Source organism: Accipiter gentilis, chromosome 1 (assembly GCF_929443795.1).
Source record: "Accipiter gentilis chromosome 1, bAccGen1.1, whole genome shotgun sequence".
Taxonomy (NCBI): domain Eukaryota; kingdom Metazoa; phylum Chordata; class Aves; order Accipitriformes; family Accipitridae; genus Astur; species Astur gentilis.
In genome coordinates, this window is record NC_064880.1 from 13,853,663 (window position 1) to 13,870,535 (window position 16,873).

Here is a 16,873-nt window from a genome sequence, read left to right on the forward strand (position 1 = left end):
AGAACCATAGGAATTTCTTAGGCTATGGAATGTCTTCCTTTTACTTTTCTGAAGGCATGGGTTTCTGGATGTGCTGCAGGGACTCCAGCTCTCTTGCTGAATGGAAGGACAGGCAGTTCTGAGCCAGCCCAGGCCTGGTAAGCCCAGCCCAAGTAGAAAATGCTTAAGGAAAAACGTATCAGAACAGTGCATCTGGAGAGAGGGACTTCCCCTTCTCACTCCTGAGAACTCTTGTTAAACCCTCATGGTCCCCATGGAAAAACTGAATTATTGTCCTTTCTTGATGTTAATTCCCTGACTGGAGACAGTTTACATTTAATGCTTCTATATATATTGTGTGGAGCTCACTATACTATACTTTTAGCAGGGCTTTACATAACAAAATTACATAGAAGGAAAAATGATCTGCAGAGCAGACTCCTCTTATGAACTCTATTGTTTTTGATTTATGTTACACTGCTTGTAACACTGCCATGGACACTGAAGAATACAGTGGTCTACACAGCAGTTGAGACTTCCTGAGTGTACGTGGCTTGCTATGATGCATGCAGAAGTGCTGACAACCCTCTAGCAATCCCAGCAGTGATTGAACTGGAAGTGCAGCACAGGGCACTGGATTCATACTGTGTGATTATTTTATTCATGTTTATTGAATCCCGTGCCTCTCTTGTGGTATCCTGGCAAGGGAGACCTGGACCCTGCCAGAGCCTGAAGTGCAAGAGCCCAGTGCTCCCAGGTGAGCTGGCTGCACACCAGATAGTCTCATCTGTAATGGATGCCATGCTGAAAAGGGGTGACAGAACTCTGGGATACAAAAAAGCTTCAAGATGTAATGTGCTGAAACAGAGGATCTGCACAGACCAACATCGGACTACTAAGAAGAGCAGAGAATTTACCCAGAGATTTACTGTGGAGACCAAGAGGACTGCAGCTGCCCATTAAAGTAACTGAGCAGAGAGACCTGCGCTCTGTCTCTGCAGACTGCCTCTGTCTGGTGCACAGACTTCCCCTACCAGCATAATTACTGGTGGAGAATTCAATGGTTGGGGCAGTGCAGCAGTTTGACTAAGTGGTCTGGTCGGGACTGTCTCTTATGGATATAACATCTATGAATCTAAGTCATCCAGACATGTAGGCACAGTTGTTTATTTCAAGGGGTTAGCAACGACTGCTTGTAGGCAATGTGCCATTTCCAAAAGGTCAAAAGTATATCAAATCCAGAACAGTCTTCACTGGAGCGCTCATGTACTTCTCTGTAATGACTCTTGCTCTGCCAAAACTCAATTTTCTACTCCTCCTAGCAGCTGCAGCTCTATAGCTGTACAGAAGAGACTGCAGTCATTGTTCAGAGGTTATAAACAACTGAATGCTAACAGTTGTGCTGACCTGAACTCTGAGTTTTGCCCATTCTGGTTAGGAATCCTGGTTCAGTAAAACTTAAGCCCAACTTGATTTTAATAAGACTAATTATGTGATGAGAGTTAGCTAGACAAATAAAGCACCTACTAAATCTGGCCAAAGTGCTGCCCTTTCTCTGACACTCTCGCACACATAAAGCAGAGTTGATTCATTTCAGTCTTAACCAGACTCAAGATGTGACTGGATGTTGTTAGACAGGAAAATTTAATGTTACTTTCTATTTGTGCCTTATCCGTAGACAGAGTTTTACTTCCTAACTGCTATAAAAGTACTTTTCACTTCAGTAGCTCGTGTTCAGACATGTGTGCCTGTAAACTAAAAAAGTTAAGCGTGTTATTATGTAGGTATGTGGTGTAGTTACCTGTGTCTGCAATCCAGCATCAAGCAAAATCCGATCAAGGATTTTCTCCCTCTGCTGCAGCACTTCCAGCTTTTCTTTAATGAAATACCTTGGAATAGGTACTTCTATGTCTTCCTAGAAGAAGAAATAGTCATGAGATGCTTTTTAGAACTGCATTAAAATCACATTACTTACTAATTGAACACCTTTACAAAGCAATTAAATTGGACTGAGATTGTTGAATATACTGGAGTTTTGAGGAATTTGACCTCTGTAACAGCTGCTGAGCTGTTACTTTGCAATTACTTTAAGGCCTAATTCAACAAAAACAAATAAATCAACCCAGTTTCTGAACCATGGAAGCCCAGAAATCTTTCTTTTTATAATGGCTCAATTATATTATTAAACTGTTAAAATATTTGGTAGAGTTGCTGGAAACTTAAACATGATTTCTACCTAATTGAATACCTTGGGTTGTATGATCATCCTGCCTCTTTTTATAATCAACATGAAAAACAGATCTGTTCTCTTGCATATTTTTTTTTAACCATTACACGGAACCAAAGCACAATTCTGTTCATCTACAGTTATTTTCACCTGTAGACAAACTGTCACTGTCTGTGATATCTCAGTCACTTCTCAAAATCAGGTGTGATTAGAAGTGGCTGCCTTCACTCGTTTCTATCATTAAAAAAAATGTAACTGATTCACATTTCTACTGATTCTTCTGTAGGATTTCACTCTTGTTGAGAAACGGAAAAGACACGCAGGCACACAAAAAACCAGCCCAAAAGTTAAGAAGCTGCAGAGTGACATAACCTGTTCTTTGTATCATATTGAAGACAAAATAATTCTCCAAGAATATTTACTGGCAAGTATATTTTGGGGTGAGTGGGATGGGGAATGTGTCTTCATACTGGTGCCGTATTCCCTATATACTGTTTAAGGAACATCTAGAATATTTTCTCAAGCAAATGATTTACCCAGAAGGATAGAAGGAGGCATGGGGGAGACAGGCAGCAGTTACTCTGTCACACTACTCATGAGGAGATGCATGGTCAAGTTATGCAGTAATTTGTCCCTAGGTATATGTGGGTACTTTGTCCTTTTGCCCAAGGAGCTTAAGACAGGTACAAGACTTGATGCTGCACTCACTGTCAGCGCTCTCTGTTCTGTCTGCTATGGAAACTGGTGAGTTTTGACCTGCTCAGGGAGACCTTTGACTTGATCCTTTGCAGCCTCAATGCCAGCTTTGGTGTGGACAGATACAGAGGAGAAAAGTGCTGGCTGTAAAGAACAAGCACTGCTCCTGTCTTGACACAAGTGCATGGTAAATGCAGTGCTTGTGAGCTCTAAGGCCTTCCAATTCCTAGAGCAAGGCTTTGCAGGGAAGGCTGTGGCCAATGAAAACAGCTCTTGTGAACTGCCAACTTAAAGACTTCATTACTAATTCCCTCAGTTGCATACTGTGCAGACCAGGACATCCCTATTATGGCTGCATAAGAAAGCTTCCAAGTAGGACTGTTTACCTCTGTTGATTTTATCCATGTAGAGGTCTGGTCTGCTAAAGTTTCTAAATATTTGTCTTGTTAAGCTCCTGTTTGCACCCTCCAACATCCTTGATTGTTGATGGAAATGATTATACATTATGCAAATCACTCTACGATAGATTACAAATCTGGCTGTCTTTAGGTATAAGGAATCAAGCAGTTTGTCTGGACACCCTCACATAGGATAAGAGGACTTGTACACTGTCAGGTAGCAGCGTAAGTCAGTGTAGGGCTGATGAGTATCTCTGACATCTAACCTGGGCTTTAATTACAAGTGGTTCTGGATTGCAACTTTTACTGACTGTAAAGACGAGATCAAAGCCATAATACTGGGACTGGAAGGGTGGGGAGTAGGGAGCTTGCTTCTCTTCATAATCTCTTTTTGGGGCCCAGTATTGAAAAGTTAGGCTTGTGATGTTTATCCTGAAGTCAAATCTGCAGCTTTTTAGCCACTCCCGGCTCCACATGGAATTTGTGTATCCAAATACCTTTACAATTACCCCAGGAAATGGAATGACTGAGTGTTGGAAGGCAACCATACAAAAACATGAGGCACAGAACTCAAGAAAGATGAAGCTTGGCCTTACAGTGACGCAGTAAAAAGTATGCAATATCATTGTATAAGATATAAAATGAGACTACTCTGTTGAGTTATCTGCCTACAATCACGCTGGATTTTAGCCCATGATAATACAGTAAAAGGAAGGACTAGAGGTATCCTTTCTGGGCGCATACTTTAAGAAACAGAAGTTATTTGTCAAGCACTGGCCAGTAATTTTGTTTTGTAACCAAGAATATGTGATTATTTAAAACCCCATAAATCTGTATTCCTATCTACTATGGAAAATAATGTTTGCTTTGAAAAACCCTGAAATCTTTCCAGAGCCTTTTTTTTTTTTTTTTTTTAGTAGGTAGGTATGTCATGCCTTCTACAATTAAGGTGTGGTGCAGGAATTTGAATTTATGCTTGTTTTTTAATAGATGTCAAGCATGACCTTTCAGACTTGCCAACTTTTTTTGCTGTAGGTGGATTTACTGAGAAGTCATGAAAACAGCAGTGCTTAACGGTTTCAAAATATGATTTGAAGTCTCAATTTCCCCGGATATGTGTTTATACTCTCTAGTACGCCTTCTCATAGTTTAAAATAGTTCTCTGCTGCAATTAACATAGAAGGTAAAGAGCTGGTGAAAATCCATGGCAATTACTATCCTAAATTTGCACAGTGAAATCGACAGGTAATCACAAACAGAAACATGTTTGAAAATCTCAAAATAATGTTATAAGGCAATTTATCTCACCTTATAACTGGGATCCTGAAAAAAGCAGTAATTTAAGCTCCAACTTTTTCTTTAGAAAAGCAGCGGTACGTGAATTTGACAATAGGTGGAGCTGTCTGCGAGAGAAGCAACCACCTCTTTGCAGCTGATTTTTTATACTGCTTTTAGAGCGCAGCTTCAAGACTTTGCCTTATTGTCATATTCATCTGGTTTAGTGGGCTGTCTGTCAGGGGGCTGCTTTTACATCAGGCAGTCCTGAACCCTGGATGCTGAATATGGTCCAGGCTCCTGCCTCCTTTACAATACAAGACTTGTCTCAGATTTCTCATTTTAATAGTTCATTGTACTATGAACTAGTAGACCAGACAATGCAACTTTTAGCATTACCTGTAATCTCTGGAAGAGGCCTGGGGCCAGGCTGATTCACAGTGATGCAAAGGGCAGACTGAAGCGGACTGTACCTTGGTTATCAGTTGTCCATCTTCTATCTAATCCCACACTAAAATTGGGCAGAGTCAAGCCACTGTCATTAATAGTGAAGCTAAGCTAATATGACTTCATGTTAGGACATGTACAAGTGAAAGATCCACAGAGCCTGTGCTGCTATGGAGATGCAGAAATGCAACATATGGATCAAGCAGATCAGCTTTTAAAATCTTGCTCTAATATATAATGCTCATCATAGATCAAATATACACTGATATGTAATAAAAAATACCATAATTACTGATCATCCACTACACCAGTGACCGTGCAAGAAGCTAAATCACTTGGCAGAACTTTACAGACTGCAAGTAAATGTGACTGCCCTTAAAATACGGGATAGGCAAAGTTCCTATGAATTTGCTCATAATAGAGGTAGACCTACCGGGAGAAGTTTTAGATCTTCCAGGATATTATCAATGTAATGAAACTCCGAGTTCTCCAGCTCCACCATCTCTTTTTTTATTTCCAGGATCCGGCCAATCACACCATCTAGCACTTGCCGAATCACCATCCGTTTCTGCCGGTGAATGAGTTGGTCGTGGGCCGTCTCCAAGTTACGGAAGATTTGCATGTATTTGATGTAGGAAGCAGCTAACATCTTGAACGCTTCCACGCGGTCCTTCTCTGGCTGGAGGAACTCTTCTCTTTCTCTTTGGAGCTGGATGTCGAGGTCTTTCTGGGCATCTGTCCACATCTTATTGTAAGTGCTAATTGAAAAGAGAAGACTATGTTAACCTGGCATGAAAGTAAGAGTTAGCACACAAGGATTCCAGGGCTCTGTGTGTGTGGATTTCTCAAAACAAGCCTGGAAATGTGAGCCATTATATTTATAAAGAGATTTTAACTACAGTGCATTTTAAAAAACATTAGCAAAAGTTTCTCATTTTAAAACCAGGAATCTTAAAATGCTGCTTTATTAACAAGAGCTTAAAAGTTAAAAACTTTTTGACTTCATCCAAAACATATGCTTGAAGCTGCAACCCTGATAAGGTCGTGAGTTTTGTTCAGTTACACAGATGATCATTTAATAGAAAAGGTGTCTTCCCCTTAAAGCCCTTATGGTGGGCAAAGGTCTCTTTCAGGTCTTTACATGTTTGTGCTGGGAACCAACTGATGTTTCTAAAGCATGTGTTGCTTTTCTGCCTTTCTGAAGTGGTTGCTTAGAGCTAATTGTAGGATAAAGGCTGTATTGGTGCTAATGGTAGAGCATAGCCTGGGCACTATTTTGAATGTGAAGTGAGGAAAGTAATTTATTTCTATGGCAGCAAGTGTTCCACTCCAAGCAATTGCTACATCTCTGGTCCAGTGGCTAGAGGATTATGTGACATGGAAGATGTCACCTAAGCCCAGCTTCATTTCCAGAAGTGATAATGCTGTTTACTTGGTAGTTTCGGTAGGAATAGGTAGAGCTCTGATGTTAGCATGGACTGGCTGTCAGTGGCTTTTCATGGTAAAAGCAGATCAGTGATGAATATTGTGAGAAATCATCCTAAAGTAACAGGAAATGGACTCTGGACAAAATGAGGCTTTTATTCAGAGAAGAGCTCAAACGGTAGGTTTGTCACTGAAAGGTGCCAACATCTGTGGTAGTGAAAGACCCTTTTAGGTCCTGTTCTACTTTGTAACCTCTCTTTGCCAAGTGGTGACTCTCTCTTGGGACTGACAGGTGTCAGAAAAATCTTACATCTTTGAAAATGCTTCTCTACCAGCAGAGCTAAGAAATTTCTTCTGCACTGTGCTGAGACTCAATTATGCTGGGAGAAAAACAGTTGATTCACATTGTCAGGTTTGCAGGAGGAGGGGAAAACTATGGGTCAAGGTAACAGGGAAATCTGGCTTTTATTTCTTAGATCTACGAAAAAAGGCCATTGGCTTCAACAGTGCAATAGAGACCCATCCACATGCTTAAGCAAGATATTGCTTGCTGCAGCTAGAGCCTCTCAAAGAAGGATGAAGACAGTAAAAGGCCCTGCCTCCATCAGATGAACTTTCAGAGCAGCCCTTTTGCTGGTCTGAGCAGCATTGAGGGAGTGCTTGTGTATTAATTCTGACAAGAAAGCTGGGCAGCTGTTAACATTGCTTGTGCTTGATAATAAATGCCTAAGCTGGAGATCTGTCAGCTGATCTTATCATTCCTAATCTTGGAGTACAGAATGACCTGAGGCTTGTGCTGTGGGAGAGACCAGTGGGGTGGACAGGACAAACCCCAGCCCACAAGTGCCCCGACCGAGCGTGGGGCGTGTGCTGCACATCCAGGATTCTGATGGTACTGTTGGGACTCCCTGAAGCAGTCAGCAAAAACACCACCAATCTGAACGCTGCTATTGAATTTACACCATTAACTTTATAAAGTGCATATTATACTTTTCAGCTGACATGGGTTTCTGCAGGATGCATCTGGTCTTGCTTTTCCTAATGCCTCTGCAGCCCACCCAGGTCTTTCCCCTTCCTTTTTTCCTACTTCATTTACATCCCATTGCAACACCCGAATCACTCAATTGCTGCAATTAACCCAGGTGCAGGAGATAAACAAAATAAAACCAACAGAGTGGAGAAGATTGGCACAAACAAGACCAGTATTAGCTTTGACCTAACAGCTCTGCTGGTTGATCAATGGCAGTTTTGTACACTTCCTCTGAAGTCAGGACACGAAGAACGTATACTGGCGTGAGGTTCACAGGGTTTTCCAGCACAGAAGGAAACAGCGTGGTATTGTACTTACTTAGCTGTGCCTACTCACAGACCATTTGATAGTGGGGAGGTTATAAATCTTTGAGGAAGCCTAGCCCTGTAGGCTGTCCCCACAACCATACCACTGATTTATGAACAAGTGGGTATCCTCAGGCTAGAGCGTTTCGAATGCAGGTTATTGCATGGAGACAACAGATTGTACCGCAGCAAGAACCGACTCCACAATTGTCCACTTCAATTTACAATAATCTCCCTTTCTGCCTCCTCTGACTAAGGAATGTCAAGTGGTTCCTCCTGCTGAGCTAGCTAATATCCAGTTTCTTTTTATATTTAGAATGACTTCTTGAGGGAGGAGGGGACAGAGTGCTCTAGCCCTTCAGAGTGTGTTAACATAGCACAATATAGATGGAACATAATTGCTTCCATAAAGAATTAGTTTATCAGATAAGCATTAAGATGATAGCAAGCATGTTGCTGTGGGTCAGATGTTAAGAATATGGATATTATGGTGTGTTCGTAGCTTTTGCAGCAGTGATGTTCTGTGCAAATGAGGGCAAAAGAATTGGCAGACCCACTGAAAAACGAAGTACTAAAGGAAAAGATTGATGTGGAGCTGCTAAATTTTCAGCTGTGCTAAGCTGATAGCTCCTGTGTACCTGTTGTGGTCAGGGTGACTGTCCCTTGCAGGGACCTGGCCCTAGTGCTTCTGTTCATTAGACACATGATGGGGAACAGCAGATACTTGATAACTGGACAGTGCAAGCAGAAATGTGATTTGAGTGTTTCTTTGGTTCACCCTGATTAAAAACTAGAGTACACATGCACAGCCATTTGTTTCCCCTCCCCAAAACAGGATTAAAATAATTACTTCAGGTTTTACTAGCGTCCAAACGGGGGCCCTTCTGGATGAGTTTGAAGCATCAGATGGCTTGGTGTTGATAACCCTTTCTGGGGGACTTGGCAGAGCTGCTATAATCTAGAGGAGCCCTTCAGCTTTGGAGACAAACATGTTCAAGGGTAGTCAGGAGGAGTAATGCATGTCTTCAAGGTTGCACGTTAAAAGCAAAGGACAGGACTGACTCTTCTTGCCTGTTAATCAGATAGCATGTGCCCCTAAGTCTCTACTTGAATTTTTCCCTATTTGCTCAGTCTCCCTTTGCACTAAGTTGTAAACTCCCTCAAAGTTGCTTTCACACACTGAAGGGGGAGTACAACGCAGCCTTGAGTGTGCTAGCTTTCTATTTACTGTTACTGGTTCATCTCATAGGCTTCTTCTTGTTCTGCAACAGGTAGGTTGTGAGCTGTATCTGTGCCTGAGGATGATATTGCATCAGAATTAGATTGGATTAGAGCATCTAACTAGCGTACTAGTGCAGGTACCCAGCAGGACTGAGCCTAATTTTCCTACTCAAGGCATAAGATTATTAAATCCTGAAAGAAGTCTGTCTCCTAATCTCTGCATGTGTATAGCAGTATAAGTAAAGCTGCAAATTGTCATAGCAACTACAAAACAGGAGTGTTATGGGGAAAATAAGCAATGCTGTAATGGGATGAGGAAAAAACACATAAGGTGACTTAACTCCAGAGCCCCCAGAGTGCTTTGTGGCAGCTTACAGCTTGGAGGGAAGGTCAAGGCTTTACCTCCTAACCGACATCTCTTTTCTTCACTCCCACAGAGTTTAAAACAAGGGTTTAAGAAGACTCTTTTGCCATAGCATGACTACTAGTTTGAATCTCACTTTTATTGCTCAAAATAAAGCCAGATCTGCTTATTTAGAGTGAAGCTTACAAATATGTTTTTCTGCTTAAGTTATAAAGAAATGTTTAAAATCCTGCCAAATTATGCATTGCCTCATTTTAATATTCCAGGGCCCTTTAACTCTGCATGTTTGCTTGACCCATCTCTTCTTACACTTAAAAAAATGTGTTGGTTTTGAGTACAGCTGAGGTTAGCCTGCTTACTTGTGTTGAACTGGTTCTGAGACTTCAGCGTGCCCTTCTTGGAAGGATTTGTGCTGAGCATGCAAACTGTCCTTCAGACCACTCTTGAGCCAGTAGTGGAATCTGGCATCAGTGGGGTTACCTTTGTGTGTGTGGTTTTTCTTCACCACCCGCCCCCCTCAACTGTCTTGGTGTTTTTACTTAGCTGCCAAAGGGAACACTATTTCTGTTATTCCAGGACATGGCACAGTTTGCACTCCAAGCTGTGTCTGTCTCTGGATTTGTATATGGGCTGAACCCAGGCTTCTTTGATGCCTGATTTTTCTAGGCTGTCCTCTGAGGACAGAAATATCTCACACTTTCACATGCCAACCATGTAAATGCAGAGTGTAGTGCTCTATGGGCCCTACTGTTTTTTTGTGACGGATGGGCACATGTAAAGAGATGGAAAGGAAAACATTTGACTCTGACTTGGCCCAGCTCTCTTCATCTAATTTGATTAAATGAGTGCTAAATTGTGTGTGTTTTAAAACATTTCTGAAGCGTCTATGCTGCCACTGCAAACTACCTGCATTTCTTCTTTCTCAGAAGATAAGATTGGGCCATCTAACAGGGAATGGGGAAAGCATTAGCAGGGCTTGTGACAGCAAGGGGCTGTAGCAGGGATCTGTGCTCTGCCAGCTCCTGCAGGCACAAGGAGCCCAGCACATATTCACCACCGCACAAATCAAGCCAACAGTCACGGAGCAGATGAGAGGAGACCAAAACATGGGTTTAGCGACAAGGAAGTGTGTGCAGGGGCCAGTCCTCAGGGTCTCCTCTAGATACTTGGGGCTCGACAGGTCAGCCATTGTGCTAAGCCCTGGGCAAACATGGGGGAGGGAAACCCTGCCCTGCAGCCTCTGTAAAATAAAGAAACAAGAGACAAAGGTTGGGAGGGGAAAGTGAGGCCTCGAGAGGAAAAGGGGCTTGCACAAATGCTGTTGCTGCTTTTCTTTTTTCTTCTCTCTTTCTAAAAATTACCAGACTTAAAATGACTGCTGGCTTACCCAGGTCAACAGTTACCTGTTCTCCCACTACAACCTGCTCAGGTATTGCATGGTGATTGCTGGGCTAAATATATTATAGGAGTAGCCCTCTTTTTTTTTTTCTTCTTTTTTTTTCTTTTATCTTATTATAGACAAAACTTTTTTTGGGGGGGAGAGGTACAGACAGAAGCAGAGATCAGTGTGGCCTTATGACACAACTGAATTGACTGAAAGGTTGTCTGAATCAATTCCTGTTTTAAAATCCTTTAGCTTGCAGTCTGGAGCTGCGCAGGCTCACGATTCTGAGCCTGTTCAGACCCGCCTTGCTTCTAAAATAAGATCTGGCTTACAATTATGCCAAACTTCTTAGCTGGTGGTGAATATAACACTGCCAGATGACTTCTTTTAAGCATGCTTGCTCTAGCCATGATATTCTACAGTTTGAAGCATTTGTGGAAAATAAAGGATAAATCTCAATAGGCTTTGGTTGTGACAGGGGAAGAAGAAAACATACAGCCTGCTGCCATTGTTAACATGAACAGCTCTATGCTTCTGTCATCTCCAATTTCAGTCTTTGGCACTTATGACAGAAAGTGAACAGGGGATAAAAGGTTTTTGTGTCATAAATGTAATGCGAAACTGGAAGGAAGGTGAGGAAGCCTGCTTCACTAAGCAGTGGGGGCAACACACCAGACGTCAGCATGTCTCATGCTAAACTCACAAGGCTGATTGGAAAAATGGCTGTTTTCTAACAGGAGGACATTGTGAAGCGATTAAGGTGGGGGAGACATTATTCTAGGCTGAACTTTGCTGTAGCCAGCTCCAGGGGCCATCCTTCTGTCCATCAGGCTGCAGCTCCTGCCTGGGCTGGAGGCTGCCCTCCTCTCTCAGGTAAGGAAGAGAACAGCAGCCTCCTTTCCGTTGCAAGCAGTATTTCTCCTGGCCAGGGAAACATGAAAGGATGGGGAGGGACAGCTCTGGTAACTTACATCCAATTACTGTGTAGCACTGCTGCAGCAGATACTGCAGTGAGCTCTTCGTTGAGAGATGGATAGCTAGAAATAGGCCAGAGCTGCGAAGACCCTACCTACTCAAGCTCCAAGCAGCATTTGTCTATACCATGCTTTAGTGGGTGTAGTAATGAGGTTTATTTCAGCATTAACCATCCTATGTGCATAATTTGTTTTCCCTCTTCCTTTGAAAAGGAAAGAGCAATCACCTGTCCAGCTGCCTACAGTTGCATGCATAAAGGGCAAATGCTGTCTCTGGGTGCTGCCCTACCTCTGCTAGCATCAGGAAGCTTTAAGCTCAAAGTTAACATGGTCCACTCAGTTTCTTGAAAACTGTAGCCTCTTCTTTCACTGTTTTCTAGCACAAGTGCTGCTGGGACATTTTCACTGACAATGCTTTTTCCCAAAGGCAACAATGTATAAGTAATGCACAAGATCTTTCCCTACCTGCTCATTAAGGATGAAGGGAGGGAGGGAGTTGCAGCTTTGATCTTAGTTGTCATCATTTTGATTCTGTCTCTGTTTTCCTGGTTTACCATAAGCAGGATGACATGCTAACGCTCACCAGGGTTGGAAAGAGGGGCAAAGATGAATCTGTGAATGCTTGGGAGATGCATGAAAGAGAACATGCTAGGAATGCCCAGGAGGAAGCTAATAATTATGGTGTTTGGATGGAATTTGAAGAATATGGCCTGGGGCCACATGCTGAATGAGGGGATAAAAAGAAATATTCAACAACAGTCCAATCGCTGAATGAGGCTGGGGCCCCGTGGGAAGAAAATAGGATATGATCACAACATAAGAAACTGCATCATAGTACAGCCATGGTAAGTAGGAGAGAGAAGAGGGGATTAAAAGTTGCACTGAAATTTTCTTACATTTTGGTTTCGCAACCTTAATTTTCTTTAACTGAGCTTTGGGGATGTAATATAAAAATACATAGCTCTCTTGGTTGTTTCTGTCAGAAGCAGAAGGGGAAATGCTAAAGAACTTGTCTTAGATCAATATTTAACCACTGAATTAATCTAAGTTCTATTTGTGACACGAGATTAAATTTTAAAGCTTTTCGATTGTTTAAAGCTCCTTGGTGGCAGTGGCAAATGTCTTGTAGCTGATTAAAACCTGGTAAAAATGGTAGCAGTGCCAAGACTCAGCTTTGAATGTATCTGGACTAGGAATGTTAGGGCAAGTTAAGAAATTACTGGTCAAGATCTTACAGATCAAATAAATGGTAAACAAATTCATAAATGAGGAGGAAATGCAGCAGGAAAACATAAATACAAAACCATCTATGTAAATTTCCTGTTCGATGTCTAGAACAGAATGTACATCTGTATGTAAATGCTGGGGTTTGAGTACTTTAGGAAGTGCCATACATGCAGCGCTTCTTAATCAACCCTACAGCAAATGTAATGGGTATGCTTTCTTGTGAGCACTACAACTGTCCTTAGAAAATCTCAAGCACATCTGGACATGCTGGCTTTTCTTTTGGCTGGTTGGTGGAGCTTACTGGCCCTAAAAAAATATAGCTGAGTGCTTTCTGAGTGTACTCTCTCTATCCTGATACAAAGCTTACTAAAGCAGTGGAATAACATGCTTCTGTGAGCTTTAGACTGTGCCTCTGTTAAAATCGCAGGGCCTTGAGGATGGTGAGCATGCCCCATAAACTGATTGGAAATACTTGAAATCCAAGCCACGTAAATTGTGTGCAGTGTGACTCTGTACCGCAGAAGTTGCTAGTCTGACTGCTCTGACTTGTGGTGCATGCGAGACAACTGCCCTGCACACATGCTTACTACGTCTAGCATGTCCAATTGGCTGCACAAGATGCATGCAATTTCTCTCTCTGTGTAGCAGCTGTTCTTCCAGATGTCTAAAAAGCAGCTGTTTACCTCAAGCTCAAAAAAAGCTATGTGTTGTGTAGCATTTCTATACAGTACACAGGATGTGACTGTACAGTAGTGAAAAATCAGTACTATAAACTTGACTATGCCTACTGATGTGCCTACTTCTTTGTAGGATGGAGTCTGTCTTCCATGTGACATGGCAAGATAGGCAGCCATCTCTATTCCTAGCTAAATAAGGTGGTGTCCCCTAAAATATTTTTGCCCAAAGTACCGAAGTTCTTTCTCCTAAACCCCATGCATTATTAGCTCTTTGCTTCACTGCCTTCAAGTAAGGCAGTCTGTTATAAGACATTTTTTGTCACATGGCTTTTAAAATACTTCTAATTTAGCATGATTTAGGGTACCCAGCCAGGATAACATCATACAATCATGTAACAGTAGCCTCGGTAACTTACCTGAGAACCAACTCAGCTGTACCTTCCAAAACAAGATAGCCTAGGACAAAAGGAAAGCATCCTCCTATTTCGTAACTACTGGCATTGATGACAACTCAGCTTTGTGCTGGGGAGGAATGCACAAGGCTGTGAACAGTAAACATTAAAATAACTTTTTTTTATAGCTTTACCAGCACTGTCAGCCCCAACCATTTAAAAATCATGAAATCAAACCTTTAAGGCCATCTATACTTAGGTAAGAATTTAATACTTTTTATTTTCCTGATGGTTTAGGAGCATTTTTGATTCACTTTTTTTTTTTGTTGTGTTTGTTTTAAAGGAATGCTGAGATTCTCAGGTGATAACCAGAATCCTGTTGCTGGGGGAACAAAGAAAAGCACAAACTGTCCAGAAAACTTGGTACACTGACTGAGGTGTAGAATACAGTAAACAAAACTATCCAGCGCATTGCTTAACTCAAGCTCTACAGATGCAGTGGTTGATGAACTGGTGTATATTCAGACTTCTGTTTACGAAGGACCGGATTACCCTAGCTATAAATGCCATGCTGTGCACAGCTAATAGAGTCATTATAGTTAAGTGAGCCAAGTAGCATCAATGTCAGATTGGAGCCCCTTACCAGCATCACTACCTTGTTTGGAAACAGAACCATATATATTTTTGTCACGTGGTGTGGAGAGATGTGTATCATGTTTACATGGACTTGCTGTTCAATGTTTGCAATGCTATAGGAAATGCTAAAGAGCCCTGCCTCTATTAAAATTAAACAGAGTTAGGCCAAACAGTTGAAGCACAAGTATTTTCCAACTATGCTCAATTCTTTTTGCATTAATATAGCTTAAGTAAGACCAGCCGTGATTCAGACACTCAGTAGGAATGACAGATCCTAAGATAACTCTCTCGGGAAGAGGTCAAACTACTTTTGTGGCTTTTTTTTTGGTTGGTTTTGTTTGTTTGTTCGTTTTCTTTTAAACAATGCAATTTAGATTACTATCCATTACTTTGTGAACTTCCCTTAACTGAGCGACCGTGCCCAGCGTGAGGCACAATTAGTGCTACTACAAGCCAAGTCCTGCACCAGATTAGCCATGGACCTAACCAAGCCTTCCTCAAACTTACAGCTGCTGGAGGCTGTGCTGGCTCCGAGTCCTTGGACAGAGCCCCCAGACAGTCTCTGCTGTGCCCTTGGTGATGTTTTTCTTTATTTCTCTCAGGTCACCCTTCTCTTCTGAGCCAAGGAAAAGGAAGCTGCCTGGCTGGAATGCAGTGGAGTTGGCGGTGGTATCTGGCTGGGGCTGAAAATGTGTTGAGGCTGGGCTAGGGGAAACCCAACGTGGAGGTGACAAGGAGAGCTGCTCTAGTTCTGAGGCTGGAAGGATGTTTTAGAGCCTGAGAGGGTTTTACCTGGCAAAGAGCTGGAGTTTGGAAAGACAATACTGAGCAAAAAGAACAGGAAGCTTTAAGGCTGGTACCTGTGTGTGATGCCAGAGGAGGAGAAGGCCATGGATAAGAAGCCAGCAGAGGCTGTGCTCACAACCTGCTAGATATGGTCAGGTTTGACCAGGTCAGGCCTTGGACATGCAGGAGAGGAGCAGCAGGTAACAAATACTGCCCAAGGTTGGGTTCCTGCCCCGCCCTTTTTTTTCTCCTCAACGTACTATTATTTGTTGAACTTGAGCAAGCCACATCCAGCTCAGAACTGGGACCAAGAGCTGCCCCAAACTGGGTTGGCTATGCCCAGTACTCCTGGACCCAGAGGCAGCAAACAACAAAATACCGAGGGATAATGTCATGAAAGACGCTCACAGTTAGGTTCCCAGCTTTGCAGTGCGGCAATAATAACGCTTTCTTCACATGGGAGCTTGGTATCTTACTAATATTTCTGGAGAAATTAGCATGGCTCCTTGCAGGCACTTTGATCCAATGCCATCATCAGTGTCTGGTTATTGCAAATAAACTTTTAAAGCTTTATGTTGTGCTGAAAGCATGAGGAGTTCATTAGAAAAAAACCCAACCAAACCCACCAACCCAGTATGTGCAAATTTTTGGTCTGTAAGAGAGGAAAAAGTATTTTTTGCGAGTGGGAAAGGGCCTTGTGTCTGAGTAGGAATAATATTAATATTGGCCTAAGCATTGCCGAGGTGATCCGATGCCTTTGCGGGGCCGAATCCCGCCCTTTTCAAAGCACCCCTTGGGCCAGCTGACCCCCGCCACCGCCTCAGGGGAGACCCGGGGCCGGCGCCGCGGCCTGGCCCGGCGGGAAAGGGCGCCGGGGCCTCGCACCAGCGAACAAGGCCCGGCGGAACCGGTTGTACCGCCCATCGTGCCGGCAGGTGTTTTCCTCTGGAGGTACCTGGAGGGGGGTGGTCTTTTTTTTTTTTTTTTTTTTTTTTTTTAAAAACCCCTTGAACGGGGTTTTCGCCCGGGCACCTGCGGCCCCTCGCCCCGGCTGGCCCCCGCGCCCCGCGCTACTCACGCTTGAGACATGCCGAGGTGCCGCGGGGCCGCTCCTCCGCCGCGGGGTCGGCCCGCCGGCCACGGCGCCCCGGCACCGAGCCCCAGGCCGCCCGCCGAGCCGCCCCGGCCCGGCCCTGCTCTGCTCTGCCGCGGCTGGCGGCGGCTGGTCCGCGGCCCCGGCAACCGGGCGGCCTGCGCGGGCCTCGCCGTTACCGCGGAGACGGGGCGGGTGTGTGTGTGGGGATCCCCTCCCCGGTGCTGCTTCAGGACCCGTCCTGGGAAGAAAGTGAGTTATTTTCCCCTTTATTTCCCCCCGTTTATTTTCCCCTCTTTATTTCCGCCCCTTTGTTTATTTTCCTTTATTTATTTTT

At 43.3% G+C, this 16,873-nt stretch overlaps 1 protein-coding gene across 1 annotated transcript in view; it reads right to left on the bottom strand.

Moving 5' to 3' along the window:
• Positions 1-16,619, bottom strand: part of IQCA1 (IQ motif containing with AAA domain 1) — a 112,678-nt gene extending 96,059 nt beyond the window's left edge. Inside the window, exons 1-3 of the mRNA XM_049800273.1 lie at positions 16,522-16,619; positions 5,456-5,780; positions 1,781-1,894 (exon numbers count right to left, since the gene is read on the bottom strand). Of these exons, the coding sequence (XP_049656230.1) occupies positions 1,781-1,894; positions 5,456-5,780; positions 16,522-16,532 (450 nt within the window). The 5' untranslated portion in view covers positions 16,533-16,619. The remainder of the gene's footprint in view (positions 1-1,780; positions 1,895-5,455; positions 5,781-16,521) is intronic.
• Positions 16,620-16,873: the final 254 nt, after the last annotated feature.